The following is a 27,439-nucleotide window of genomic DNA, read 5'->3' as shown; positions in this document are numbered from 1 at the left end:
AATATAATAGAGAAGAAGCTGTTAGTATTCATATGAATGACTGTGGGGTGTGTCTAATTTATGAAATCAGAAGAACATGCTGGTGGCATTTCAAACATTTTGCTACAATTTTTTTTCTAGCCCCGTGCCATGGCATGATGCCTAAAATTGTAACATGTAATCCTGGAGGGGGGGAGTATTTGAAGAAACACAGGAGTAGAGCAATGGATATTTTCAATTTGTTGTGATGAGGTTCTACTTTCTATATTCCTTCATTGTTTCTTAGGTCCATGTAACAAGCAAATCTGATTTAAAAAAGAAATGGGAACGGAAACTTTTCCAGCCTTAGGACCACATTGCTTTTCACCTTCCTGGTGAAAATTCAACACTCACCTCCTGCAAAGCTGTTCTTTTCAGTGCATTTAAGCAAACGGCAGCTGGGGAGGCAATTCCTGTCCACCCCAAAATATTTTTAAATTAGATTTCAATATAGCCTAATACAGATTCTACCAACATAACTTGTATAAACAATGAGTAAGGAAAGTATGCATGTTTTACAGCATCAAGAGCTGGAGCAGAGGGAAAGGGATAAAGCCCCTTTGCCACACCATGGACACAATCTGGGTCAGATGTTTATTTTTGTTTCAAAGGGAGGGGTATCATCCCAAACATAGGATTCAGAGACACGTTGAACATCACATCTCATGTGACCTCAATTCCAGAGCAGGGCAGGAGTCAACTAATGGCCTGCAATAACAGAGCACAAAGTTCTGGTGTGGGCCTGCCCCTTAATAAATTGTTTGGGAAACTGGTGCTCTAAAGATCACCGATTCCTATTTCCTGACACTTGCTTGCTAGAGCGCACGAGCCGCAGAGGGCAAACGCCGATGTTTTTAAATGAGAAATAAATAGATCACCCCAAAGCCTTCGATGTTTTCTGCTGTCGATTGAATTACACAATATATGTGCAAGTCCCTGAGAAATGAATGACAGGGCCTGCTAAACACTGTCCAGCATTGCTTCCGTTCATTTCTGCACACGTATTATCCCAGTGACATTTCAAGCTTTCTACCCCCTCTTCTGTAATTGCTCTATCAGAGCAGAACTGAACCACCTATTCAGATTGTTAGCATGCGTCAATCAAGCTGGCAAACGAAGACAAATCGTTCGTGGTGCTACTTCCAGTAATATAAACCCCACAAATAATGCATGGTATAAATTTAACTACCTGTCTCATTCTACCTGAAAATATGAAATTATCTTGTGTTTCAAATAAGATACACACTCTACACAGCCAAGCAAAATCAAACAACTGGTCTCTTCTGCCGTGTGCCAGCCAAGAAAGGAATACTTTGGTGGGGCAAGGCTGACACCTTGTGGCAAAGACAAGTAGCAACACTGAAATTCACAGCTAAAGGTTTTCTGATAGTTGCAACTCTTTGTTTCCAGGGCCAGCATTCATTAACATTTACTTTCCAATACTGTATGTATATACCATATAGCTAAGGGATGAAAAAAAAAAGTAAAAGCACAGCCCAAGGGGATTTCTTTAGTAGCTGTACTGATACTCTTTTTGTATCTGATTTGGCAAATATGTATTATTTATTTTATTTTATTTTATTTTACTGCGGAGATGATTTTTGACCTTTGATTAGTATAAATTGACCTTTTGACCTTTGAGTAGTATAAATTGTTTTGGTAAATAATAATCAAACAAGCAAACAATACTGTTTTCTGGTGTGCAGATGTCCATCAGCAATTAGTCTTATTCAAGTCTGAACAACTTCCCCAGGAATTGTGTGACAAAATGCAAACTAACTGAGAGATTCCTGGTCTTCTAAAACAGTATGATAACATCTTTGTTGAGGAACAATGAACTTATAACGTCTGGAAAAACTAAGGGTAGTAGTGAAGTAAGATTTACTCAGAGTAGACATGTTGAAAACTTAATTTCATATATTTATTTGTGTCTGCTCTGAGTGAAACTGAGTGGAATACCACCCTAAGGATGTTAGCAGTAATATTGTATCATGTCTAGATTCTGAACCCTTAGCACTGTCTTCTCTGGGGGGGTCTCACAAAATCCCTCAACTGCTCCATTCTTTTATTTCCAAAGTGCCACTATCTTGGAGTTTCCATTACTTTAAAACCTGCAAATGTCGGAATCTGGAACTATGCCATTACTGTCCATGAAAACATAACACTGCAGGTTTCCTCTCCAACTTCTGTGAACTGGACTCTCTTTATAGGTTGCCTTGAGGCAATACCTGGCCAGAGCCTCGAACTTGACAAAATGATATGAAAAGCAAGATGTGTTTCCATGGCAGCTAATTGCCATGCAATTTTCCTTACGTCTTTTGAATGAGGAAGGAAGACATGAATGGGGTCAAAAGCAGATCTCTCCTACCCCTTTAGCAAAGGATGTCATAATCCGGAGGTGGTGTGCATGAACAGAACAAAAGACCGCAGTTTGTGTGAGACACAGAAGCACAGGGAGCTCTGTAAGCTAACACCCCCCTCAAAGATCTGATATGGTGGCCAGGAGCTTTGACTGTCTGTGCTTAAAGTGTGCCTGTACACAGAAGCAGGTGCCATGGGGCCAGAGCTGCTCCCTCCTGACACCATTATTGAAGCTACTTCCTTGGATGCAGATTAGCTCCACTAGTGAATACACACAGCCCTGAACTCCCTGGTGCTCTGCTCTGCTCTGCTCTGCCCTCACACCGACAGTGACACTGGTGTCAAGGGAATAGCTCCACAGTACCATCCCACCAGGCCAGCTGCTCCTTCCTCCACCTTTGTCTAAGGTGTGTATTTTATTATGCTTTTATATTTGTTGCAAGCCATGCAGAGTGGCTGAGGCAACCCAGTCAGATGGTCCGGGTAACAGTAGTAGTAGTAGTAGTAGTAGTAGTAGTAGTAGTAGTAGTAGTAAAAAATTCAAATATGGTAAAATGATTACAGTGGTACCTCGGGTTAAGTACTTAATTCATTCCGGAGATCCATTCTTAACCTGAAACTGTTCTTAACCTGAAGCACCACTTTAGCTAATGGGGCCTCCTGTTGCTGCCGCGCCACCGGAGCCCAATTTCTGTTCTCATCCTGAAGCAAAATTCTTAACCCGAGGTACTATTTCTGGGTTAGTGGAGTCTGTAACCTGAAGCGTATGTAACCTAAAGCGTATGTAACCCGAGGTACCACTGTATAAGATTTTAGTGCCTTCCTTCCAAAGGAAGTCAGATCTGGGTAAGTTCTGTACTTTTGAAACTTCTCATCAGTTAGAGAAGAGGAGTGATCATATCAATACCAAGAAACCCAACAACAACTCTTCATGCAAAGTGGATGACTATTTACCCAGACATTTTCTGCATTCCTACAGATGCCATGTCCCTAGCAGAGATAAGCTCACATGTTCGCCTAATGTAAATGCATTCAGATGCTTAAAAAGAAACGCATCCCTTGGCAACAGGTTCACATCTGCAGGACAATATAGCATCCTTTATTCATCTTGTATTTCAAGCAAAATACTTTTTTCAGGGACAACCGTCTTTACAAATAAGGCAGCTGGGTCTCCTTGGCCTCTCAATTCCAACAACTGACAAATGTCTAAATATTATGTCTAAGTTAAAAGCTGTAGACCTGCTCAGACCGACTTCAACAACAATGACTTATTGGAACAGACTGAGGCTGTCAATAAAATATTTTCCCAGGCCATTAATATTGACAGCAATTACTCGCATTACACTTGTAAAGGCAATTTCCCATGAACAAGGGCTTAATTTGAAGCACATCAGGAAAATGGATAATGGGTTGGACTCTAATTTAGTCGAACTAAAATCAAAGGGGATTTAAATCATAACTAAGTTTCCCTGTTAATTTCACTGGGACTTAAATGCAGCAAACTTAGCCTAGATCAGCAAATAGTTTTTCCCTTCCCCCACCCCAGCACTGAACTGCATTTCGGAAGCAAAGAAACAGCCAAAACAGGATCAGTACCTTGGAGAGGGACATAAACAGAAGTTTCAGGACAACAGATCGTGGTTCTGTAGCTGAGGCTACAGACTTTCAGCAATGTCACAGAGCAGGGGTCGGCAAACTTAGGTCCGCGGGTTGGATCAGACCCAATTGCCTTCAGGATCTGACCTGCGGACTGTCTGTGGATTGGCCTGGGGATTTTGTTCGTTCGGACTGCGCCATTTCCCCTCCTGCTCCATTCCATTTCCCCCCCTCCCTCACACACACTGCGGCAGCGCCTCCTCCCTCCCTCCTCCTGGCTTCTCCCTTCCCTGCCTAGAGGAGGAAGGGGGCTAGGCTGAGCTGGCTGAGCGCCATTTTAAGCAGTCCCTCTCCGGAGCCAGCCCTTTTGTGCCACTTATCTTCCCTCCGTTGCTGCCGCCCTGGTGCTCCTGTGGGCCAGAGAGTGGAGCAGACAAGCTCCCTCTGCCCACCCACAAGAAGCAGCGGTGGTGGCGGCAGCAGGCCCTGGGAAGGTAAGCACAGTGGCTGGGCCTGGGGGGATGGGGAGGACTACTTGCCCCTCTCCCCTCTTCTTCTACCCCCCACCCCTGGTGCCACTTCTCCAGCCCACCACAAGGTCTGAGGGACTGCAGACTGGCCCACAGCTAAAAAATTTGCTGACCTCTGTCCCAGATCAATAGCAAATCTTTCTAGCCTGCTCTAGGTCTTGATTGACTTCACCCCTTCCCTGCTGCATCTTGCCTCCCTGTGCAGCCATTGGCTTCTTCTAATTGGGGGCAGGAACCTTTGGCCCTCGAGGTATTGTTGGACTCCAACTCCCATCAGCCCCTGCCAACATAGTGAATGGTTAGGAATGATGGGAGCTGTAGTCCAGCAACATCTGGAGCCCCATAGGTTCTCCATCCATGATTTAGAAAGTGTTTTAAAATTGAGTGTTTTATTTATTCGCCCTGCACTGACTTATTTTTCAGGCTCTGGTGCAGCCAGTTCAGCTAATTGATCTTCTTGTCATCGTTTGTCTGTAGTTCAATGAGTTGAACAGCAAGAGGCATGGGAATACAGATGAAGAGCTCGAATCATAGGAGGGACAATTTCAAGAAACAAAATGCTGCCTTAGTCACACCTGTGGAAACTGTGCCCCCACCCCCATATTCCTGGACTCCCTTCAGTCCCAGCCAGTGATCTGAGCTGATGGGAGTTGTGGTATAACAATGTAAGTTGATAACAGAAACGGTATTCACATATTACATTCAGTGAGTGTATATTATGTACACCGGCGTACACAGTAGTTAAGCTTTATGAATCAATAAGTATGGAGGGTTAAGGCTGGGGAGCTCATTGTAGAAAAAAATAGGAGACAGTAAAAATTGTCTGTAAAGCCATGTAACTTTGAGAAATCAATAGTCTAGATGCTTGGTGTATTTATGTAGCAGTGCCCCCCCCCCCAGGTAAGTGTGTACTAGTAGACCTAGCAAGGACATTTTAAACAAAACCCAGCCAGACTGGATCTACATTGATCTTTAAAGCACTGATCTTTAAAACGTCAGAGGGGTTTCCTTACCTTTAACATGCAGTTAAAGGTATTGCGGTGGCTGGTTGTTCTGCAGCGCCTTCTGGTGTCACATTTTAATAAAGCATTAGAAACATTATAAATCTCGGGTATAGATCCACCCCCAATGAATATATTTAATCATGCTAAAATAAGAAACAAAACTATTTCCACAAACTTCTATAACATTTAAGGGCAAGAGGGTTTCTCTTGATAGTCTCCTAGGACCTTCTAGCCATCTGTTTCCTTGATTCAACAAATACCCAAAGAGGATCAACAAGAAAACTTATAGCAGCTTACAAACTTATTATGCAAGAAGAAGTTTATTTGTCTTTAAGGTATCACATTGTTGTTGTTTTCCACAGCTGACTAAGGTAGCTCTGGTTCTGGAAATTATAAGACAGAGTGGCTTTCAAGTCCTTTATTCAGCTCCATTTAAAAAATGACAAAAATACAGCTCAGCAATTGCAGACCACTCCATGAACATGCTGACTGTCCACTATTCTGAAACATGTTAAACACTAGTTGAATATTGCATTGTGAGGATAGTCAATGCATTGTTTAAATGACTCTCCTAGGAGTTCCACTAGGCTTTAAGGATTCGGGAAGGGAGCAAACAAGTCAGCCACTTGGGGTGTTTCCTGGACACAGTTACAGTAGTTAACTAAAGACCTTTTTTAAAAAATCATAATTTTTCCTCCACCAAAGCTTTGCATTGGCTATTTGTTAGGCAATGTTACCTGAGACAATTAAGAGAGCTGGGGTGAGGAGATAATCCATCTTGACCTTTTGCCTTGTCAGCCTTTAATAGTTTTAATTGCCTGTTGACTTTAGTATAATGACAAAGCCTTTTAACATCTCACTTCTTCTTGTTTCCAGAATGTGACCTCCTTCAGTCATACTAATGAATAATATGCTACTGTTCAGGGTTTTAGCCAGATCAGCACCATTCATCTTCATCTTTCTCCACTGACTTCCCACTGTCTTTTCGCAGCTTAGATGCTTACATGAATAAATACACTTATCCCTTGGGCTTATCATCCATCTTCTCTCATTCCCCACCCAAGCCCCATGTTGGTCATGAAGGTCTCTTAGTCACAGGCTTCTCTGCAAGCAGGGAGAAAGCAGCGGCAGCAGTATGAAATTCATAATGAATTCTGCTTCTCAAGAATCTCCAGGGACAGCTGATAACATCTCTTCTAAAATATTATTTATTATAGTCATTCCTCTCCTAACCCTTCATTTCTTGATCCTGGGGTGGGTTGCACATAGAAATGTTGTTGTTTAGTCGTGTCCGACTCTTCGTGACCCCATGGACCAGAGCACGCAAGGCACTCCTGTCTTCCACTGCCTCCCGCAGTTTGGTCAGACTCATGTTTGTAGCTTCGAGAACGCTGTCCAACCATCTCAACCTCTGTCGTCCCCTTCTCCTTGTGCCCTCAATCTTTCCCAACATCAGGGCCTTTTCCAGGGAGTCTTCTCTACTCATTAGGTGGCCAAAGTATTGGAACCTCAGCTTCACATAGAAATAGCCTCCAATAAAAACTAAAAGTAAAATATAACATTGACACATTAAACAGGTAGCAGCAATCCTCATCTAAGTATATATAAGTCATGTTATCTTATGAAGACCCTACAAAGGCCTGGGTGCATAGGAAAGTTTTCAGCCAGTGCCAAAAGGTCAATAATGACAATGCTAGCTGCATCTCAGGGGAGAGGGGATTGCACAGCCAAGGGACCACCACCGGGATGCTCATATACTGGGCCACCACAATGTAAGCTTGCCACATCAGTGGAACCACAAAGAGGACTCTTAAAACTCAGATAAGCTGATACGGGTAGAGGTCCTCCTTCAGGTATTTGGGTCCCAAGTCGTTTGGGGCTTTCACCTCTTTGAGTTGTGTCTGGTAGCACACAGGGAACCAGTGCAATATTTTAAACCCACTCTCGGTTCTGGCGATCATATTCAGCAACAACTGAAGCTTTCGACCCACCTTCAAAAGTAGTCCCCCATGAAGTAAGTTACAGCATTTGGCATGCGGTGCTAAATATTTCTTGTGCTCTGAACTCCTGGACCTAGCAGGGACCTATGAACGATATTAGTATTCATTAAATTTGGAGGTTTAAATTTGAAGTTTCAACGACATGCTATCTCATGCCCGAGATTCGAACTAAACCTTCAAGTAGAGATTCTATCACTAGCACAGCAACCCTGCAAAACTCCTACTGGATGGTAAAGTGCTTTTATGCTTCAGTGCTTTCTAAAACGGCCAAGAAATTTCCTCAAGTGATTTGCTTCTGAAAAGTGGTTTTTTCTTATTGAACTCGCAGGAATCCAACTTTCTGGGAAATTGGTAGGAGTTATTCCTTCATGGCTTGGAGCTTGAAAGTTCAAGCAGCTTCGGTCCTTTTCTTGTGCATGTGTGCACATTTTCTTTCTTTCTGCAGTTTATCAACTCTCAGTTGTGAAGTTCTTGGAACAGATCCATATTACTTGGCTTAAGCCAAAATGTTCACTGCAGTGTGGCTCATTCCGAGTACTTTTTCGAGCTAAGCAATAAAGCAGAGACAGCGTGCAATGAACTTTGAAGGGCAAAACCCAAGGCCACCTGTGCTCTATGGCTATTAGTATGAAAAGTGCTACTTTGAAGGAATTTTAAATTCAGGATATTACAAATGCCACTAGGTTAATCTACCACTCCAATAGTAGAACATTCCCTTGAGAATGTCTGATTGGCACCCACATGAACATTTCTGAGCCTCTGTTCAAATGCTGTGACTTTGGCTGATTAAGGGTAAAAATGTTTAAACTCTTGCCATATAGTACAGTGGTACCTTGGGTTACATACGCTTCAGGTTACATACGCTTCAGGTTACATACGCTTCAGGTTACAGACTCTGCTAACCCAGAAATAGTACCTCAGGTTAAGAACTTTGCTTCAAGATGAGAACAGAAATTGGAAGAGGGAGGCCCCATTAGCTAAAGTGGTGCTTCAGGTTAAGAACAGTTTCAGGTTAAGAATGGACCTCTGGAACGAATTAAGTTCTTAACCCGAGGTAACACTGTATTTCATTTTTTTTAAAAAAATTGTTACCGAACTATTAATTTCCTGATCCTTGTAATAATAATAATAATAATAATAATAATAATAATAATAATATCTATTTATACCCCGCCCTCCCCAGCCAAGGCCGGGCTCAGGGCGGCTAACAAGCAATAATAAAAACAAGTTGTATGTATGTTGTATGTTTTCATGAACTATTTGAGCACTAACTGTGTAAAAGCAGAGCAAACATAAAGTAGATACAGTGTGATGTACTGGTTAAGACTCTCCTCCCTGCAAGTGAGGGGAGAGGTTGTGGGCGGGAGCCGAGCACCGCCCCTAGCAGGGGGCGTTAGCCCCCTGCCTCCATCTCACCTGGCTGGCGCCCACGCCCCTCGGCAGGCATCCAACCAGGTGCCTGAGAGGGAGCGTGTTCAGCAGCCTTTTGCTGCGGCGCCAGCCTCTGCCCGGATGCCTGCTTGGCGGGAGGCCATGGCACGACCCTCGGTGACATCAGGGGTGAGCCTATAGTTTGATTAGCATCAACAGGCTCCACCTACTGGTGAATAAACCCACTTGCTTGAGAGATCCAATGCCTAAGCCAATACCTTTTCACTGCTGTAATCAATAAAGTTGTGGCCTTTCATTGCCCATTAACCTTATATAACGTCTCCTTGTGTATTCTTTCCACATCGCGGGGGTCGGGTCCTCGTACCACAAGTATTGGACTAGGACATGAGAAACCAGAGTTCAAATCTGCTCAGCCATGAAGCTCATTGGATGACCTTGGGCCAGTCACTGCTTCTTAGCCTGATGATCAAATGGTGAAAAGAACAATTCACACCAGCTTGCATTCCTTGGAGGAAAGGTGGCATATAAATGTAAAACAATAATGCCAAGCTATTGCAAACAGTGCTGACTGAAGGTGAGTTAACATGCAATTACTGAAGCTTTCATTTTCATAAGCAAATGTGTCAGGAAAGAGAACAGATTCAAGGTGAAAGCTATTTCAGCATTTGTTTTGAGACCAAGATGTATAAATCATGCTGCTTTTAAAATATTCACAGCAGAAGCCTAAGGGAGGGGGAGGGGAATATACGGATCTGTACAACTCACTGGGATAATAAAATTTCTTTTTAAAAGGCTTCAAATATCACTCGCGTTACTACTAATGTCAAAGGAAGAGATTAGCAACAAAGAATTTATTATGAAAAACTAAGCAGGCTTGTAACACACACGCTGTTCTGTGACGTTTTGAAGGTGAACAAAATTAGCAAGGAGAGCTTTACTATTTTGTGAAAGGCATGAAGGCTGTTTTTAAAGAAAGATAGCTGAAGTGTAAAAAAAAAATGTGAATAGTGGAGGGAAGACTATTTTACAGCATAAGAGAAAATGTAGAGTTACAGTGCATCATACAATCAGACCTAAAAGTACCCCCAATTTCAATGGAATAAAAATAACTGATGAATTTTACAACTGACACAAAAACTTGCATTGAAAGGTTTTACCACCTATAGGATACAATTGCCGTATTTTCCGGCATATAAGACGACTGGGCGTATAAGACGACCCCCAGCTTTTCCAGTTAAAATATAGTTTGGGATATACTCGCCTTATAAGACTACCCCTCTTCCAACGCACATCAAATAAAAATTTTAAAAACCAGTCTCCAGTCCGGCTCAGAAATCCGCTCCACTTCCCAGTGGCCAGGGGCATGGCCGGGTCCGTTTAAACATTGGAGCGAGCCAGAGGGCTTCCTCTTTGGAAGTGGGTGACTCCTTCGCTGTGCGTGGGGAGCAGGGCATTTGAGGGGAGTGTTGCCTCAATTGCCGCTCTCGCTTTACAACTTTGCCGCCCTCATGGCGAAGAAGCTTCCAGGTTTCTCCGTTCCCGGCCACCTCCCCCTCTCAGCTTCCCCTGCCCGAACTGCTCCCTTCGTCGTTGCCCTCGCAGCTTGATAATTGGCTCCCCCCCAGCCATTTTCTACCTTTGCTTGCCCCTTCGGCTGTGCCACACTCTGCTGCGCTTAATGCTGTTGTTGGTTCCCTGCCTTTGTTGCGAGCCTTTCCTTTTCTTTTACTGTGGTGGCTGCTTGGGCTGAGGCAGTGGCCACGTGTCTAGTTGCTGGGGCAACGCGAGGCTACCATTTTGGACGTGGTCTACTACTGGGAGTGGTTAGGGTCGTTCTGTTGCTGGTGATTGGGGGGGCTTCTGGGGCCAATTTTCAAGCTTATTCCTGCTTCATCTAGAGAGCTTGGTGTCCTCTGATTTAATTTGCTGTCATTTTGTCCTTTGGTGGGGAGTTGCTGCAGGAGCTGCTGCTGTAGCTGACGTATAAGACGACCCCCGACTTTTGAGAAGATTTTCCTGGGTTAAAAAGTAGTCTTATATGCCAGAAAATACAGCACCTGCTGTAGCAAGAAAGCCATTCAGTCTTTGTTTTAAAAGTGTTGAGTTTTCCTTATGAACTTGAACATGGCAACTTCAGGACTCTGTATTCTTCTGTAGCTTGTTTTCATATGGTTAACTTAAGGTCAGAGGGCTGGATTCAACTAATACAGCATGTTAGCAGAAACTCACTATGTGCCCTCCACCCCCAAATCCACTGGGGGGGTGTCAGAGGAGCCCCCAGAACAATGTGGGGAGAGGAGAGGTGGGGGATTGTTCTCTCTGGTGAGCAGAAATGATGGCAGTGATGAACAATAAGAAAAGTACAACACTGAATTCTTCCCAGAGAAGACACTGTGGGACCAGAATGTTCCTCCACTAGTTTTCCAAATATCAGAATCTGTGTGCCCATTTATTTTCTCGCATCATGCTTGGTGTATACAATTTGGAGTTGCTGGCATGTGACACCCTGATTCCTTGTTTCTGTTCCAACCCAACATTTATCACTTGCAGGGAACACAAATATCAAAAAAGTTCATAATGAAAACCTCATATTAATATCATGCGACATCACTCGGCCAACAAATTTTCTTTTCCCTTTCCTCATCTGAAACTCACGATAAGAAGTTACAAACTGATTAGTACTGCAGTGGCTGTAAAAGTAGGAGCACTTTATAACAGGCAGAAGCAACAAATGGAGGCTTCAAAAGACACAGGAATATAGGAAAGTGTAAGCAGTGGGGGCAACATATCCTCCAAGACTGAAAATACCTAAGGGCACAGCACATTACAAAATCCTTAGATGGAAACACTTCCACATAAGGATTAGCATACAAGCTATGTGTGACGATTTCAAATGTATAAATATTGCAGAGGGTGTACATGCATTGTATAGCTATGACTTCTATGTTTTTAATCCTTAGCTTTGAAAAGCAGTGGCCAATGTTCAAGGATGGGAGGTACATTCTAGGCCACAGGTGAAGCATGTAACACAACCATGACCAAATTTTAGCACCTAATTTTTAGTGGATCTCCAAATGCTCTTAAGAAGGCTAAATGATATTCCTAGTCATTTGACTATTATGGGGCCACCAGTCGAATAGCACTACCATTTGTAGTTAGCAGGATAAACATGATCAAATCTCCTGAAACAAATTGCTCAGTTTTCATGCCCTAACTTTTTTCAGGTGAATGCGTGAGCACTGAGAGTGCCATGCCAAAGGCCATCAAAATTCCAGCATCAGCATTAGATTAGTATGTTCTGTGATCATGTCCTCAAATAGCTTACTGGAAAATTGGTTGGAGAGAATGAACTGCTGACTTGTTAATTTGGAGGGTGAAATTTATAAAAAGTGTAAGTGCTCACACACTTAAGTAACAACAGCCTTCCCAAAAACCTAACACAGCCAGAAATTTCCACAAGAAATGATGAAGACACAAGATACCATGCCAGTTATATATTTTTAATGTCGTTTTGCATTTACAACTTACCAAGTGCATATCAAGATGTCAGACTGTCAGACTAAGACAAACAAGTCAGGATATGTCCTTATGGAAAGGGAATGACAATATGAATGGCTTAGAGATATTTTATGAATCTGACTGATGCTGTTTCACCACCTTTAGAAGGTTTTTTGTTGGATGCTTTACCTTGGTCAGGAGACAGAGGAGAGAGCAGAGGAGAGAAAAGATACGCCTGCCACAAGCTGCCTTAGGTTTTCTTGCTTTAAGTAAAAAGCCTGGTTTCAATACGTACACCCTAACACTCTATTGAAGTAAGAACACAAAATTTACACAAAAGTCACTTTGCCATTTAAGCTAGACATTCATGCTGAACAGCATTAATAGTTTTGAACTTTCTCACTGTAAGCATAGAATTTTCTCTTCAGAAATAGGCTAGTACAAATACCTAATGCAGCCATCTTATCTGCATGTATGCAATGAGGAATGAACAACCAGGGATAGTTCTATTGGTATAGCTCTTTTGGTCCAACTGAAGCAATGACAATTCTGATACAATGTGTAAACTGGTTGTTTAATGAGAACATCTAATAATTTTCTGGGTTCTATGGGGTTCTCAGAAACACCAATAAAGAAAAGACAGCAATGTTTGTATTTTGTGCCTCCGACACCCACTATGAACCAGTGTGCTCATTAACACCGCGCATGTGACAGAAAGATATATGAACTATTTTGTACAAATGTAAGAAAGCAATTGGATTTCAAAATACAGAACATCTTTCAAGCATTAAAGCTGCACATTAATTGCAAAAATAAAGCATTACTTTAGAATATTTTGATCACAGCTAAAGCAAACCCCAAACTTCTCACTTCCATTTCAATCAAATCAGAATACCTTTTTAAAAAAATGAAATGCCAAAATCCAAAGCTTTATTTTAATTATTTTGGCAAATAGGGAAATAATGTTAAGAGAGATACTCTTTTGAAATTGAAGACACATAAAACAACAGTGTATTTCAGGAAACCGGATCTCATCTCAACCATTACTGATGGTTGTAGTACTCAGAGGTTGCTAAATATTTAAAGAAACCAGTGACGGAACAGAAAGAAATAGCAATCACTTCGAACAAGGTTCTTTTTTGCCAACACCTCTTATAAGTTCACTAGTGCAAGACCATATTTTTACCTGATTGAATTAAACTTGTAACATAGAACACTCAATACAAAACCATTCTCCCCCCCCCCCTTTTTAAAAAGTGCCTCATACCATACATGCTCTAAAATATTTCCAACTAATGGAAGACCGTCTGTCTCCACTTCTTATCGGTAAGGAATGGCCAGAGTGATTCTTTGATCCCAACACGAAATGGAGTGTGCTGTCCAATGCCCAACATCTGTAGTCTAGAACAGTCAAGCTGAGCATTCTTGGGACGAAGAGCTCCCACAACTGGGCTGTCTGTAATCTTTAAAAATAAAAATAGGCAGTAAAAGAGAAATATGCACTCTGTCTAGAACAAAAAATAAAAATGAAGAAATTTCTTCTCAGGAAAACACTCACAATTCTGCAATGTAGGATAGCCTAAATGCTTTCCCATAACCTTACTCTGCATTGAACACTAGTTTTTACTAGTATGGAAAAGGGGATACAGAAGTCTTCTTTGACAAATCATTGTCCTAGGAATCCAGACCGCCCATCATACACATTGGAACTTTCCACTGCAGCCTCTTCCGCTCACTGGAAAGATGCTGCAGAAGGCACAGCAGTCTTGCAAATAAGCATACACCTTCCTCACCCAAACCAAAAAGTCTGCGAAGTTTTACTAGCTGATGGCAGAGGAGGAACCATGAGCTTGCTGCATTTCTACACTACTTCTCTCCCCTGGTAGCCTGGCTGGGAAGAGGGAGGAATAGTGCATTCTGCCCATCGTCTGCCAGCCTGTAATTCCATGGGCTTGCCTGCCTGCATTTCCCTGTCGCCTACAGCTACCAAAGGAGTGGTCAGTTCCAAGGCTAAGGTAGAAAGAACTGCTGAGACTCATATTTTAATGTATGATGTTTTGTTGTGTTCTTTTAAATTCTGTTGAAAGTTGCCCAGAGTACCTGGGGCAACCCAGTCAGATAGGAGGGTACAAGAAATAAATTATTTTAGTTATTATATAATGAAGAGTCAAAAATTGTAGTCAGGTGGGAATAATCTCCCTTAGCTGCATGTGCTGGGTTCCCTGAATCTCAGCTCAAGTTTCCAGCTTGCAGAGTTATGTGGTTACCTTTGAAACTGCAGAGGCGAAAATACAAGAGAGTTCCAAACTGGTAGAAAGTAGCTCTGTGGATATGGTTTATCAATCTGCATTATTTCAAAGGGTGGAAGATAGGAGATGCAGCCCATTGGGGGGTGGGCGGATTAAGGGAGCCCCAGGAGGTGGAGCCCGGCAGCCTGACAAATGCAACCACCAAGGAGGCATCAACACCCTATTGGCTGAGACATAAAGCCGCAGCCGGCAGCACAGGAGAGTCCCAGACAGGAAAAGAAAGGAGAGGCAACGAGAGGAAAATGGGCAGACAAGGCAACACAAGAAGGGGAGACTGAAAGGGAAGCAGGGTGAGAGTGTGGAAGATGAAACCGCAGAGTGGCTGTGGGAAGGTGTGCGAGTGAATGAAGGAGAGGAATGGGACAGGCCCACAGAACTTAGTGGACAGTGCTGATGCAGAGGAGGAGAAGCAGGGAGGAGGAGAAGGAAATGGAAGAAGCTTCTGAGGGTATGGTGAGAGACCTGTAACCAGTGAAGGGGCTGCTTGTGTGAGAAGTTAGAAGGCTCTACCTAGAACAATTAGGGGAGGAAGCAGAAAATTATGAAGCTTGTTCTGCCACCTAAAGAAGAAACTGAAGTAGTATTGGCTGCACTCTAAGGACAGAACAACAGGAACCCTGAATCTGAACAAACTGTTCACAAAGCATGTCTGATGATGGAAGGAGCCCTGAGCTTACCAAGGTGACAAGCTCACCATCTGTCTCTGATGAAATGAGAGACAGTGGGACTCTAAGGAGCCTCAGTTGGGACCCTCGGTGTAAGAGAACAGCCAAACCACAGCTGGTGAACATTTTGCAATTATTTTATATTGTATTGTGTAATATTACTCCTGAGAAAGTTCTGCCTTTGATAAAACTTTGTGAGAGTTTTTCTTGCACATTCCTTTTTCTTTCTGTGTCAGGGGTTATACACTATGACTTACTGGTCTCAAGTGGCTACTGGGAAGATTGAAAGCATCCGCCATAGCACATGCCATTTCAAATTTAGTCATCCGCTCATTACCAGACCAGTGGAACGTTCCTCTTATTGATGGATCCTAAGGAAAAAGAGAAGTATACAAAGTTTATGTTCTTGTTTATTTTACGGTGTTAAATAAATACAGAGAAAACACCATAAACAAAGCTAGAGAACATTCCCTTTAAGGCTAACTTGAAAAGCAAGTTTTAAGTCAATCTAACATATCTGGATCACCCAGATAAGTTTTTGCAAAACAGAGAATTTCACATATGATCATTCTAAAGCTGATCATGACAATTCTGCCACCCTAACTCAAAGAGAACTTATTTTTCCATAAATAAATATTCTGCCTAATTGCAATTCCCAGCCTTGTGTTTTTCTGCAGAGTAAAAACATTCAGTTTTAGCTCACTCTTAGATTTGTTCAAAGAGCAATCTTTTTTTTCCCTATATGCCTTCTTATATTTTGTCCCCCCCTCTAGAACTATTTGTTTAGCCATGCGGTTATTTCAGAAAATGTGTAGAAAACACAACAGCAGCGAACCACCTTGTTCATAACCATGTTATTGGAATATTATACTAAACAAGAAGCTCAATATCCCTGGCTCTTTTCTATATTCCACAGTTCTTTGAGTAGTAGCTTTGCTATGAAAAAGGATTTGAGTTCCATTTCAAGCAAATCTCTGTCCACATAAGAACAAAATCATTACGTTGCTGGATCAAGACAAGGCCAATTATTCTTTTAAAAACAGTAATCCACCAGATCTCTCTCCACTTCTCTATTGCACTCTATTTCACTCAACTACTGAGGGTTTCCCCCCCCTAGAACTACATCAGTTCAACCAAGTATTGTAAAAAAATAAATAAAATAAAATAAAAATCTGGGCGGCAGTTTACTTCCTTTAGAAAGCAAAACTTCACACATCTTACTTTTCTATGTTTATATGAAAAGACTGCCACAATCTAGAGCTATTATAATCTCTTGTGTATAAGCAATGACTAGAACTTGCTTGCCAAGCATTTCTACCGCAATATCACCTCTCATTCCAAGATAAAGCTATCATGATGCAAGGTCAACAGAAGGGGGGGGGGGGAGAACTACCTTTAGTTTAAAAACCCTGGCAAGTGTTCTGAAGGTTACATGCACCTGAATGCAACTTCCTAGTATAGTCAGCATTAAATCAGCAGCTTATGCATTCCTCCTACAGAGGAATTCAATACTGCACTAAGAAGATTGCTCTGTCAGTGTGAACAGTTTTGTTTACCTGAAGGAACCATCTCCTCCCACCGTGAACATACTGTTCTGGGTGAACCAGCAACTAGCAAGATTGAACTCTCGACTTACCAGCTGATGAGCAGATGCTTTGACAGCATGTTTTCCACAGTGAATGTGCTGCCAGAGCAAAACTGAACCCCACCCAAACAGCATGTAGCTGTGTCCTCAGAGAATGCCTGCACTCTAACCTCAGAGGTCCACCTTAGATCATACTTTCTTGCCACCAGCACATTTACTGACCCAAAAAATAATCCCCCTTTGCCACCGCCACCATTCTTCTAGTCCCTGGTAAAAATTCCAGTCAAAATATCAACCCATCTATCGTTTCTATAATGCCTACCACATCACAATCTAGCCTTTTTCTGAACAGAATGGTGCTTCTTATGTTACTGCATTCAGAGGGAATGTTACAAAAAGTACTGGTTTGTAGGGTGAGGCTGCTCACCTGACTTCCTGTTGCCTGAATGCTTTTGCTTGCCTGCAAAATGGATGGGGAAGGTGAAGCTTATGCATCTCCACTGGGCTGTCCTAGCTGCCCCCTTCTCCTTTACTTCCAGGTAAGCAACTGCAACATGGGCAATGGGAGATCAGCGGAACACCACCACCCTGCCCACTCTTACAGTATTCAAGACTAGTTGTAACAGTTAACATGGGGTTGTATCCAATGGTAGCTTTGTGATAGCACAAACACTTCCCCTTGTGCAAAGCGGGGCATATACCCAGTGCACCCCCATGCCTTCCAAAAGCTTCCCCGTAGGGTTCTGGATGCTCAAAAACAGTGGGAAATATTATTAGTTCTTGTAGCTTTCCCTTCCTCTCATGACAACAACAACAAAATGCAACATTAAAAGTGGAAACCTCAATGCAAAATAAAATACAGAATACAATATGCTGGTAAGCAATAGATTACTACAGCTTGCTGGAAAAAGTAGGTCTTAAACTGGCACCTGGGTAACAATCTGCTTTCAACAGGAACGGAGTTGCACAGGTGGGCTGCTGCCACTGAGAGGACCCTTCTTCATGTACTGTGCCCTCCCCCAGGCCATATTTACCAGAGGCATGGCAAGCAACCTTCCCCTGCAAATCACAAAGCCTGGTTTACTGGTACTGAGGAAGGCATTCATTCTAGTACTTGGGTCCTCAGCCATTTAGGGCTTTGTACACCAGTACCATGAATTAAGCCAGGCAATTCACAGGCAGCCAGAAGTGTTTCCAGGATCAGTGTAACATGACCCCATCTCACCACCATAAAGAAACAGGATGAGGCATTCTGCATCTTGTGCAACTTCCAGACCATCTTCAAAGGAAGGCCTCTGTAGAACACATTGCAATGCTCAGATCAGGAGGTTATTATAGCAGGAGCTTCTGTAGCTGGATTATCCCAATTCAAGAACAGTTATAGCTGGCAAACCAGTCAAAGGTGGGCGCAAGCATTCCTTACCACTGAGGCCACACAAACCAGTTAGTTAGAGCATGGTGCTGATAACACCAAGGTTGCAGGTTTGATCCCTGCATGGGGCAGCTGCATATTCCTGCACTGCAGGGGGGTGGACTAGATGATCCTCAGGATCCTTTCCAATTTTATGATATCTAACCTCTAGTGACAGTTTGCAAACCAGGAAAAAACCCCGACTACCCATCTGTTCTTTAAGAGGAGTACTACCCTGACCAGAACAGGCTATCTACTTAATTCCCAAACCTAGGAACCACCTACCCACAAAGCCCCCATCTTATCATAATTGTTTATTACTGGCTATCATCCAGCCCATCACTGTGTCCAGTCACTTGCACAGCATCATCTGGTCCAGATGGAATGGCATAGAGGACTGCAACAGGGGGACGGACGGGGGACGGGACGCATTGGTGAAAATAGGAACCATGACCTTGCAACAAAAGTCATCCATTAGTGTGAAGGCACCACTGGATACAGCCCACAGTATTTTTGAAATCTTGAATACATCATAAAAACACAGAATCACTGCTAGTACTACTACAATCTTACACATATGATAATATGTGAAGTAGTCCGAAAAATCCTGGCTGAAATTTATTTTAAGAATATCTCACCAACATTTTCTTCTCCGCTAGCTGTCGACAAACACTGGCTACATCCTTGACATAGGTGGGAAACCTCTGCTGCCAGTGGTCCATATTGGCTGATTTATTATTGAATTGCACTTTATCAAACATAACTGTCACAGCGCTCTCTTCCAACCTTTCAACCTCTCCATATAAAATAGGAATTCTAAGCACAGCAGCACCTAGAAGATGAGAAAAGCTATGAATACAAAGCTGTATTTATGAACAGGTACAATGAAAATTCCTCAGCTCATCTCTGAAAAGAAAATTAAACCACCTTTGAACTATTTACAAGACACTTCACTCCCTTGAAAAGGCAAGTCTACTTATGTGGAAAAGAGAATAAATCTCGGTGGGTGTGAAGATTTCAGATGAAGACTTCAGATTATGTACACTTATGCAAGGAAGAAGTGCTAAATTACATCAAAAACACCTTACCATGCAATAGAAAAGATGCCCAGGATCCACATGATAAGTAGGAAAGAAATAATGGTATAAGTCAACATCTACTGTTATCCCATCATAAAACTCATTTTTTCTCCTTGAAATCCTGTGTCACCAGTATATGAGAATGTTCTACAACAAACCTGCAGTTAACTACCAACCCAAAGTAAGCAACAAAATGACTGCAAACACTCATTACAGGTGATTTTCAAGTTATGTAGGGATTATATTCTGGGGATATCACATAAAGCCTAATTCACATATTTTCAAAACACCTGGGGTCAATGGCGGGTGGGATTGCCAGTGCCTTTTTTCCTGGATGCTTGCGCCCTTTGTTTGCCAAGCGCATAAACCTGAATGTGTGCAAGTAAAATGTGTGTAAGTTGCGAGTTACCTGTTCTCAGTCAGCCCTGCATTACATGAATGCACGCAAACTGGTGAGCTAAATCTGGTAGCCATTCAGTGAGTTCTCACTATCATGTATCCCTCCACCTACCATTCCTAACAACTGACATCCACATTTCTAAAACAGAAGTTGGATCCAATTGGGACGAGTCAACTTGTCTAAACAGAGGCTTTGGATTCAGCTAATAGTATCACTATACAATACAGATGACAGGGATCTGCTTGTTTCTAATGATTACCCAGCCAATGAACTCTATTGCTCTGTACAATCCTTAAAAAGGGTTAGGAATCTTTTCAGCTCTCCAGGTGAGAACTTTTATCAGGGATCTTAGCCTCGCAGGCCAAATTTGACAGATGAGTGGGGTTACCCATCTATCAGTCACCTGACATGACAATGCTATCAGGTGATTGAGCACTTTGAAGCCCCAAAATTGGGACTTCAAAGTGCCACATACAGGAAATTTAGCAGGCTTTGGCTCTACTGCCCAGCAGCTGCTCAGTGCTATGTTGAATTTCTCCCTGTGCATGGAAATAGTTTTAGTCCTGAATCTGTTATTAATCAGTTTCACTAGATAATCTAGAGATCACAGATTTTGGGGAGGAGGAAAAAAATCTCTCTGTATAAGTTCTCTCATCATTTGTAATTAATAAGCCTGTGTCATGTTCCTCCATCCTGACCACAGTAGTCATTTTTGCTAAACTAAATCCCACCAAATAGTTTAGCTTTTCTGTATAGGGAGGGTGTGCTAACCCCCTGGACATTTTTACTGCTCCTTTTACAGCACTACATTTTGACTTCTGAGATGGAGTAAGCAGAAAAGTGCATAATACTCTGGATGTATGATTTTCAAGCTCTTTCTTTTCTTCAATGCCCCTCCAAAAATCCTATTTTCTTTTCTCCCCAACCATTTCCCCATACCCAGTTTACTCCTTCCCTATAGCACACAGGCCTTTAATCTCCCTTTCAGCTCTAAAATTATAAAATGAGGCAAAACAAAAAGCAAGATAAATAGCATAGAGTTGCCAGCAGGTGGCAGTGATTGGGAATTTCCTTGGCCTTGACATTAAACACTGAAAAGGAGCAGTTAGGATAAATAAGAAATGGAATAAACCCTTAGTTAGACCTCCCAGTGATGTATTCTCATATGGCCCCAAACTTTATGGCTCCTTTCTTTCTTATGTAGTTTTGTCAAGCATGACTTCCTGATATTCATTAATATACAGTAGGTAATGATTGTTTCTGTATGTTGTTCTAATTTTTTTTCACTTTTTGTACAACACTCACAGAACAATAGCTATTGGGTGTCCAGTACATTTGGTAAAATAAATAAATAAATAGAATCCTCAGCTTGTAGGCCACCAATACCAATATAAATCACTTAGGAAACTGAAGTGATCATCTAGTTTGCCACTACAAAACATATAGCCTTGCTCTTCACATATTGTTGGACTACAGTTCCTACCAGCTCTGACCAGCACAGCTGGAAGTTCAAGTCCAATAACATCTGGAGGATACTCGGTTGGTGAAAGCTGCTGTGGCCATTCTGACACCCAATAGAAGTTGCCAGAGAGAAACTCGAGAACATGCATCATCATTCCCTTTGGCACACTAACAATATTGCTTTTGTCATTATCTACTCTATTTTAGCAAGTCTTGCAGAAGTTCAAATCTCAGCACAGTGGTACCTCTGGTTGCGGAAGGGATCCATTTCGGAGGTCCGGCCAGATCCCGAGGTTTTTGCAACCAGAGAGATCACTTCTGTGCACACATGCATGGTAGCAGAGCGCTTCTGTGCATGCACACGCAGCAAAAACTCGGAAATATACTTCTGGGTTTGCCGCTTAAGAATCCCAAAGTTCACGTAACTGGAGGAATACGTAAACGGAGGTATGACTGTATCATCTTTGATGGATTGATCTGAGGTGCAAATGAAAGGGGTAAGAAAAAAATAACTAAAGAACTACCTCTAGTTGTTTGGAAAGGACAGGTGCTCTGAATTCCAACCGCTTTTTATTTTCAAATTTCATTTGTCTTGCTAGAGTTTGTGCCTAGTTTTTCCCCTCTCAACAAGGTTTTCAAATTTTTGCTTCCTCTGCTCCTTACCCCTAACCTCAACCTCAACAATGAATTAACAATGCTACCATTCTCTCTCACCATTTCAAGTCAGTGGTATACATTTTATCTGACCTTCTGTTATATTGGTTTTACATAATCTCAAAACTTTATAAAGAGACTTGATTCTATTTATTCTCTGCAGCTTCTTTTTAAACCCACTCCCCATTTTAAAATATGTTTCTTATTTTGAAAATAAAATAAAATTGAACTTCCAAATCCATTTGCTCCTATTTATGGAATTCCAGTAAAAGATTTCAAGCCTTAACTGTTAAAGAAAAACCTACCGGCTGCAAATTGACACTTACCTTCATTGTTTGCTAAAACTGCCTTTTCGCCCTCTAGTTTAGTTTTCCCATAGAGATTTAGGGGATTTGGTGCATCATTCTCTTTGTAGGGAGGATTTGTTCCATCAAATACATAGTCCGTACTAATGTAGATCAAAAATGCTCCTACTTGAGCTATAAAAAGAATTAAAACAATATGAAAAGATGTAAATACAAAGCAGTTACTCTCTTTATCTTTATTCTCTCCAAGAATTTAAAACACACAAACAGCAAATATTTACGTGATTGTGAAAGACCTAAGTATTTCTAACCCAGAATTTGTTTCCAACAGCTGGCAGCTAGTTCCCACTATCCGTCTCCTCCATCAATGCATGTTACTCAAACAGCTAATGATACATTTCTTGTGGTAAGAATTCTTTAAGTTCAGGTGTATAACCCATACTTATGATGACACATAAAAGATAATTATGCATCCTGAGAAGAAATGCAGACCAAACCTTTTTTACCTGCTTCTTTTGCTATGTTCCCTGAAGCAGCCACATTGAGCTGAGAAGCAGCATCTGGTTGACTGTCTACAACATCTGGCCTTCTCTCAGCCGCACAATGTACTATCACATGAGGCTGGAAATTAAACACCCATTTTAATGAGCAAAGAACAAGCAAGTAGTTGTACCAAATCCACACTGTTCATGGAAAGCTAGCAGAAAATTGTTCCATGGAGTAAACCACATCTAAAGTGCAAATTTACTCTAGATCATCTCTGACTAAGTTGTAAGGCTCAACATAGATGCAGAGAAAGAAAATCATCTTTTTTGCTCAGACATTTCTTCAAGCTGTTTCTGCAGCGGTTTAGATATGAAGAATTATTATTTTTTATTTTTTGGCAAACTAACATTTCTCAAGCTTTAGAAGGAGGAGTCCTTATACTCTGAAACACAGTGAGCAAAAATAAAATAGTTATTATATCAGTGAATACAGGAGCCTTCTGACTCCTTTGTTTGCTTTGCTCATTGGAGGTGCTCTTTCCCCCATTTTTATTTGCATAACCAAAAGAAAGGAATTCCCTAATCACTCTCTAAGTGAGAAGCCCAAATTACCGTATTTTTCGCACGATTGGACGCACCGGACCATAGGGCGCACCTAGTTTTTTGGGGGGGAAATAAAGGAAAAAAAAATTTCCCTTTATTTCCCCCCCAAAAGCAGGTCAGGGAAACCGAACCAGGTCGAGGAACAGCGGGATAGTGGCGCTGCGCCTCCCTGCTGTCCCCCGAGCTTGTGGGGCTGGCTGATGTCTGCCTGGCGCGCGCGGTGCTCTGATTCAGGGCGCCCCACCCGCTGGGCGGCAGGCTGCTATCCACAGCTTGGGGAGCCTTGCGGGGAACTCCTGCAGGGCTCCCCACCCTGCGGATGTCTGCCCGGCGCGAGGGGCGCTCTGATTCAGGGCGCTCCTCGCGCCGGGCGGCAGGCTGCTATCTGCAGCTTGGGGAGCCTTGCGGGGAACTCCTGCAGGGCTCCCCACGCTGCGGATGTCTGCCCGGCGCGAGGGGCGCTCTGATTCAGGGCGCCCCGCCCGCCGGGCGGCAGGCTGCTATCCGCAGCTTGGGGAGCCTTGCGGGGAACTCCTGCAGGGCTCCCCACGCTGCGGATGTCTGCCCGGCGCGAGGGGCGCTCTGATTCAGGGCGCCCCGCCCGCCCGCCGGGCGGCAGGCTGCTATCCGCAGCTTGGGGAGCCTTGCGGGGAAATCCTGCAGGGCTCCCCACGCTGCAGATGTCTGCCCGGCGCGAGGGGCGCTCTGATTCAGGGCGCTCTGATTCAGGGCTATCCGCAGCCTAGACATCCCTGCGGGACCTCCCGCAGGGCTGCCTAGGCTGCGGATGTGTTCCCAAAGCGCCGGGCGCTCTGCTTTCAGGGCGCCCGACGCTCCGGGAAGCAGGCTGCTATCCGCAGCCTAGACATCCCTGCGGGATCTCCCGCAGGGTTGCCTAGGCTGCGGATGTGTTCCCGAAGCGCCGGGCGCTCTGCTTTCAGGGCGCCCGACGCTCCGGGAAGCAGGATCTCCCGCAGGGTTGCCTAGGCTGCGGATGTGTTCCCGAAGCACCGGGCGCTCTGCTTTCAGGGCGCCCGACGCTCCGGGAAGCAGGCTGCTATCCGCAGCCTAGACACGGCTAGCGGAGCGCTAATCCCGAAGCTTGGGGCTGCGGAGCTCAGCGCGCCCCAAGCTTCTGGGTGCCGGCAAGGTCTAGACGGCTAGCGGAGACCTTGCCGGCACCCAGAAGCTTGGGGCGCGCTGAGCTCCGCACGCCCCAAGCTTCGGGATTAATGCAGCGCTCCGCTAGCCGTGGGAGAGCTGGGTCTCCCACGGCTAGCGGATACCTTCCTGAAGCCTGGAGAGCGAGAGGGGTCGGTGCGCACCGACCCCTCTCACTTTCCAGGCTTCAGCGAAAGCCTGCATTCGCTCCATAGGACGCACACACATTTTCCCTTGCTTTTTAGGAGGGAAAAAGTGCGTCCTATGGTGCGAAAAATACGGTATTCTGCAGTGTTATTCTAAAGCAGGCTTTCCAGGTTCTACTAGACTACTAGTATATGGCTACTTTCCTGCACACTAGTTTTCCTCATATCATGCACCTCATATACAGAAGGTTCACAAGGGTTGCATCAGAGATTACAGAGAAAAAAACAATACATAAACAAAGCTAAATATTGCTGTGATAGATAGTGGACATCAATAATCAGTAAAACTTTATGTGACCAACTAACATGAATTTGCTGAAGAAACCTTCAGATAAACATGGTGGTTAGCCGCTTTATCCTTCTTTCCACCATTCTCACCTGAAAATCCTGGATGACATTGTGAACAGCAGTAGTATCTAGAAGATTAACTTGCTCAAACATTGGTCGAGCCCTACTGTACCCACAACCGACAGCATTCCAATTATTTCCTTTAAATTCCTTATACACAGATCTGCCAAGCAACCCAGTAGCACCAGTAATCAGAACACGTCTGTTTGGCGTATCAACATCCTCCTGTAAAAAAAGAAAATTGTTATCTTCTATATTCTTAACAAAACTTAATCCAGTTAAATATGTGTTTTAGAAGGCTTTAGGGGACATTCTGTGCAAGTCTACTCCAATGCAAGCCCCACTGAGTTCAATGGGACTTATGCCAAGGAAGCATGCACTGGACTGCACAAACAGCCCACAGTATACTGAAGACAACAACCTTAGATTGCTTATAGCTCCAAGCTTTACATTTCTAGCATCAGAAGAAGGACATATCTTACTATTGTTTACTGAAACTGACTTCCATCAAAAGGGACTGTTTAAATATATCGTATAAATAAAGATAATGTTTACAATTGTTCCACCAAAAGGCTAATTCCCAGGCAGCTAATTTAGTAAGCTTCTTTGCATAGCAAAAATGGTGACTGGAATGATCAAATTAAATATTCTTTCAAATATGTGGGTTGAAGTGGAATTTCCAGCTATGTGAGGAAGTACAGGCGTGGTTAAAAGGAGGGCGGGGGATGAATGACTAGTTCCCCATTCCACCTCCCCCACTCCAAGTTACAAGCACAGGGAAGGGGCTGTTAGTTACAGAGAGAGACCAGTGACAAGCTGTTATTCCAGTTTTGGTTTTGTATTGTTTTATTTGCTTTTAATTGCTGTAGGATCCCACTGCTGTTGCAACCCACACTGGGCATCTTAACGGTCAGAAATCCCACGAATTTTTATTTTATTTTACTTAAGACAGAGGGCATGGAAAACATTGTAACAAACTGATCCTGATCTTGGAGCAAAATCCTACTATGATGAGCGAGGCTTCCTCTCAGGCAGGCAACATCTGAAGCGTGCATTTTGCCCTCCCTTCCCCAGCCCAGCAATAAGGCCTTGGGGGTGGTGATTACAACAGAAAGAAGTACTTTTGGGGTGGTACGCATACCCCTAAACATTTTGTGAATCTTTGTACTTTTGTCCATTTACTGTATTTATTTTTCCCGATTTGGCCTGTCAAATGGTGATTTTCTGGAGTCAAAATGAGAGTAACCCTAAACAAGATAAAAAGCACTGCCCGAAAGTAAATCCCGTTGCGCACAGTGGGGCACCTAAAATCGGATTACTGTATTATCACCATTGCCCTGAGGCTTCCCCCATCTTAGCCCGACGGAGGTAAGTTGTGTTTGGGATCGTAAGGAGTAAGTTAGTGCCACTCAAACCAGGGGTGGATTTTTCCCAAGCGGAAGCCTACCCTGCAGGGCTGGGCTGGCGGTTACAAAGCTTTGCCCAGACCCCCGAGCAGCAGCGGCCCCACCTCGGTTCGCCCCACCCCGCTCAGGGGGCGCGGCTAGTATCTGTTTACCTCCCGCGGAGAGAAGGAAGGGAGGGGAGGGAGGGGAAGAAGGCCCAAAGCCGCCAGCTCTGCCTCACCTCCTCCAGCCAGCACCTGCCGGGCTCGAAGCGGATCCGGAGCCCTTTCTCCCACCCGACCATCCCTCCGCCTGCCTCAGTCCGCGCCCGCCGCTCGCGCTCAGCTCCACTTTCGCGGTGGCGGCGGCGGCAGCAGCCATTCACAGGCCACGCCCACTCGGCAGCCCCGCAGCCCATTGGCTCCCTCGCCTTGGGAAGGTGGGGCCTCAGAGGGGCGGGCGGACGCGCGCGCGGCTGCCGTTGGGACACGTTCAAGGCCAGCCCGCTTATTGGCCCGTCCCTCTAGAACGGGGCGGCGCGCGAGCCCCTCGAGAGTCTTGCGCGACGGAACACGTCGAGCTCACTCACTTCCCCCCTCCCCCCTCCGTTAATCTCCGTTCGCAATGTCTAAGCGCTCAAGCTCCTTGGCCGTATAGCTGTAAACACTCTAGTCTTCTTGCTTCCATTTACCGCACACGTATTTCCGCCTACCCTTCAGTCAGGGGCCCTGTTTGGAATGCTGTTTATTTTATTTCTTAATAAAAAAATCTGCTTTCAACACACAGACCAGCACTGCAAAGTGTTGGGCATCATGCAGCAGCCTCACATTGTCAATTTAAGCACAGGTCGCCCTTCCACCTTGGCTCAGGCTGCCAAACCTACCCATTGCCAAAATGAAAATATAGTGGTACCTCGCAAGACGAATGCCTCGGAAGACGAAAAACTCGCAAGACGAAAGAGTTTGGTTTTTTTTTTAGTTGCT

General features: G+C 43.7%; 2 protein-coding genes across 3 annotated transcripts in view; both read right to left on the bottom strand.

Moving 5' to 3' along the window:
- The window catches only part of CCNG1 (cyclin G1), a 130,485-nt gene that overhangs the window by 63,957 nt on the left and 39,089 nt on the right, over positions 1-27,439 (bottom strand). The gene's annotated exons all lie outside the window — the stretch shown is intronic.
- Positions 12,386-26,846, bottom strand: MAT2B (methionine adenosyltransferase 2B). Its single transcript, XM_053376479.1, has 7 exons — positions 26,698-26,846; positions 25,102-25,296; positions 22,775-22,889; positions 22,290-22,442; positions 19,008-19,201; positions 15,631-15,744; positions 12,386-13,862 (listed from the first exon to the last, which is right to left on the bottom strand). The coding sequence occupies exons 1-7, from the start codon at positions 26,758-26,760 to the stop codon at positions 13,692-13,694; spliced, it is 1,005 nt and encodes a 334-aa protein (XP_053232454.1). The 5' UTR covers positions 26,761-26,846; the 3' UTR covers positions 12,386-13,691.

This window comes from Podarcis raffonei, chromosome 2 (assembly GCF_027172205.1).
Source record: "Podarcis raffonei isolate rPodRaf1 chromosome 2, rPodRaf1.pri, whole genome shotgun sequence".
Classification (NCBI taxonomy): domain Eukaryota; kingdom Metazoa; phylum Chordata; class Lepidosauria; order Squamata; family Lacertidae; genus Podarcis; species Podarcis raffonei.
The sequence above is the reverse complement of the archived record's forward strand: the minus strand, read 5'-3'. Positions and strand labels throughout refer to the sequence as shown.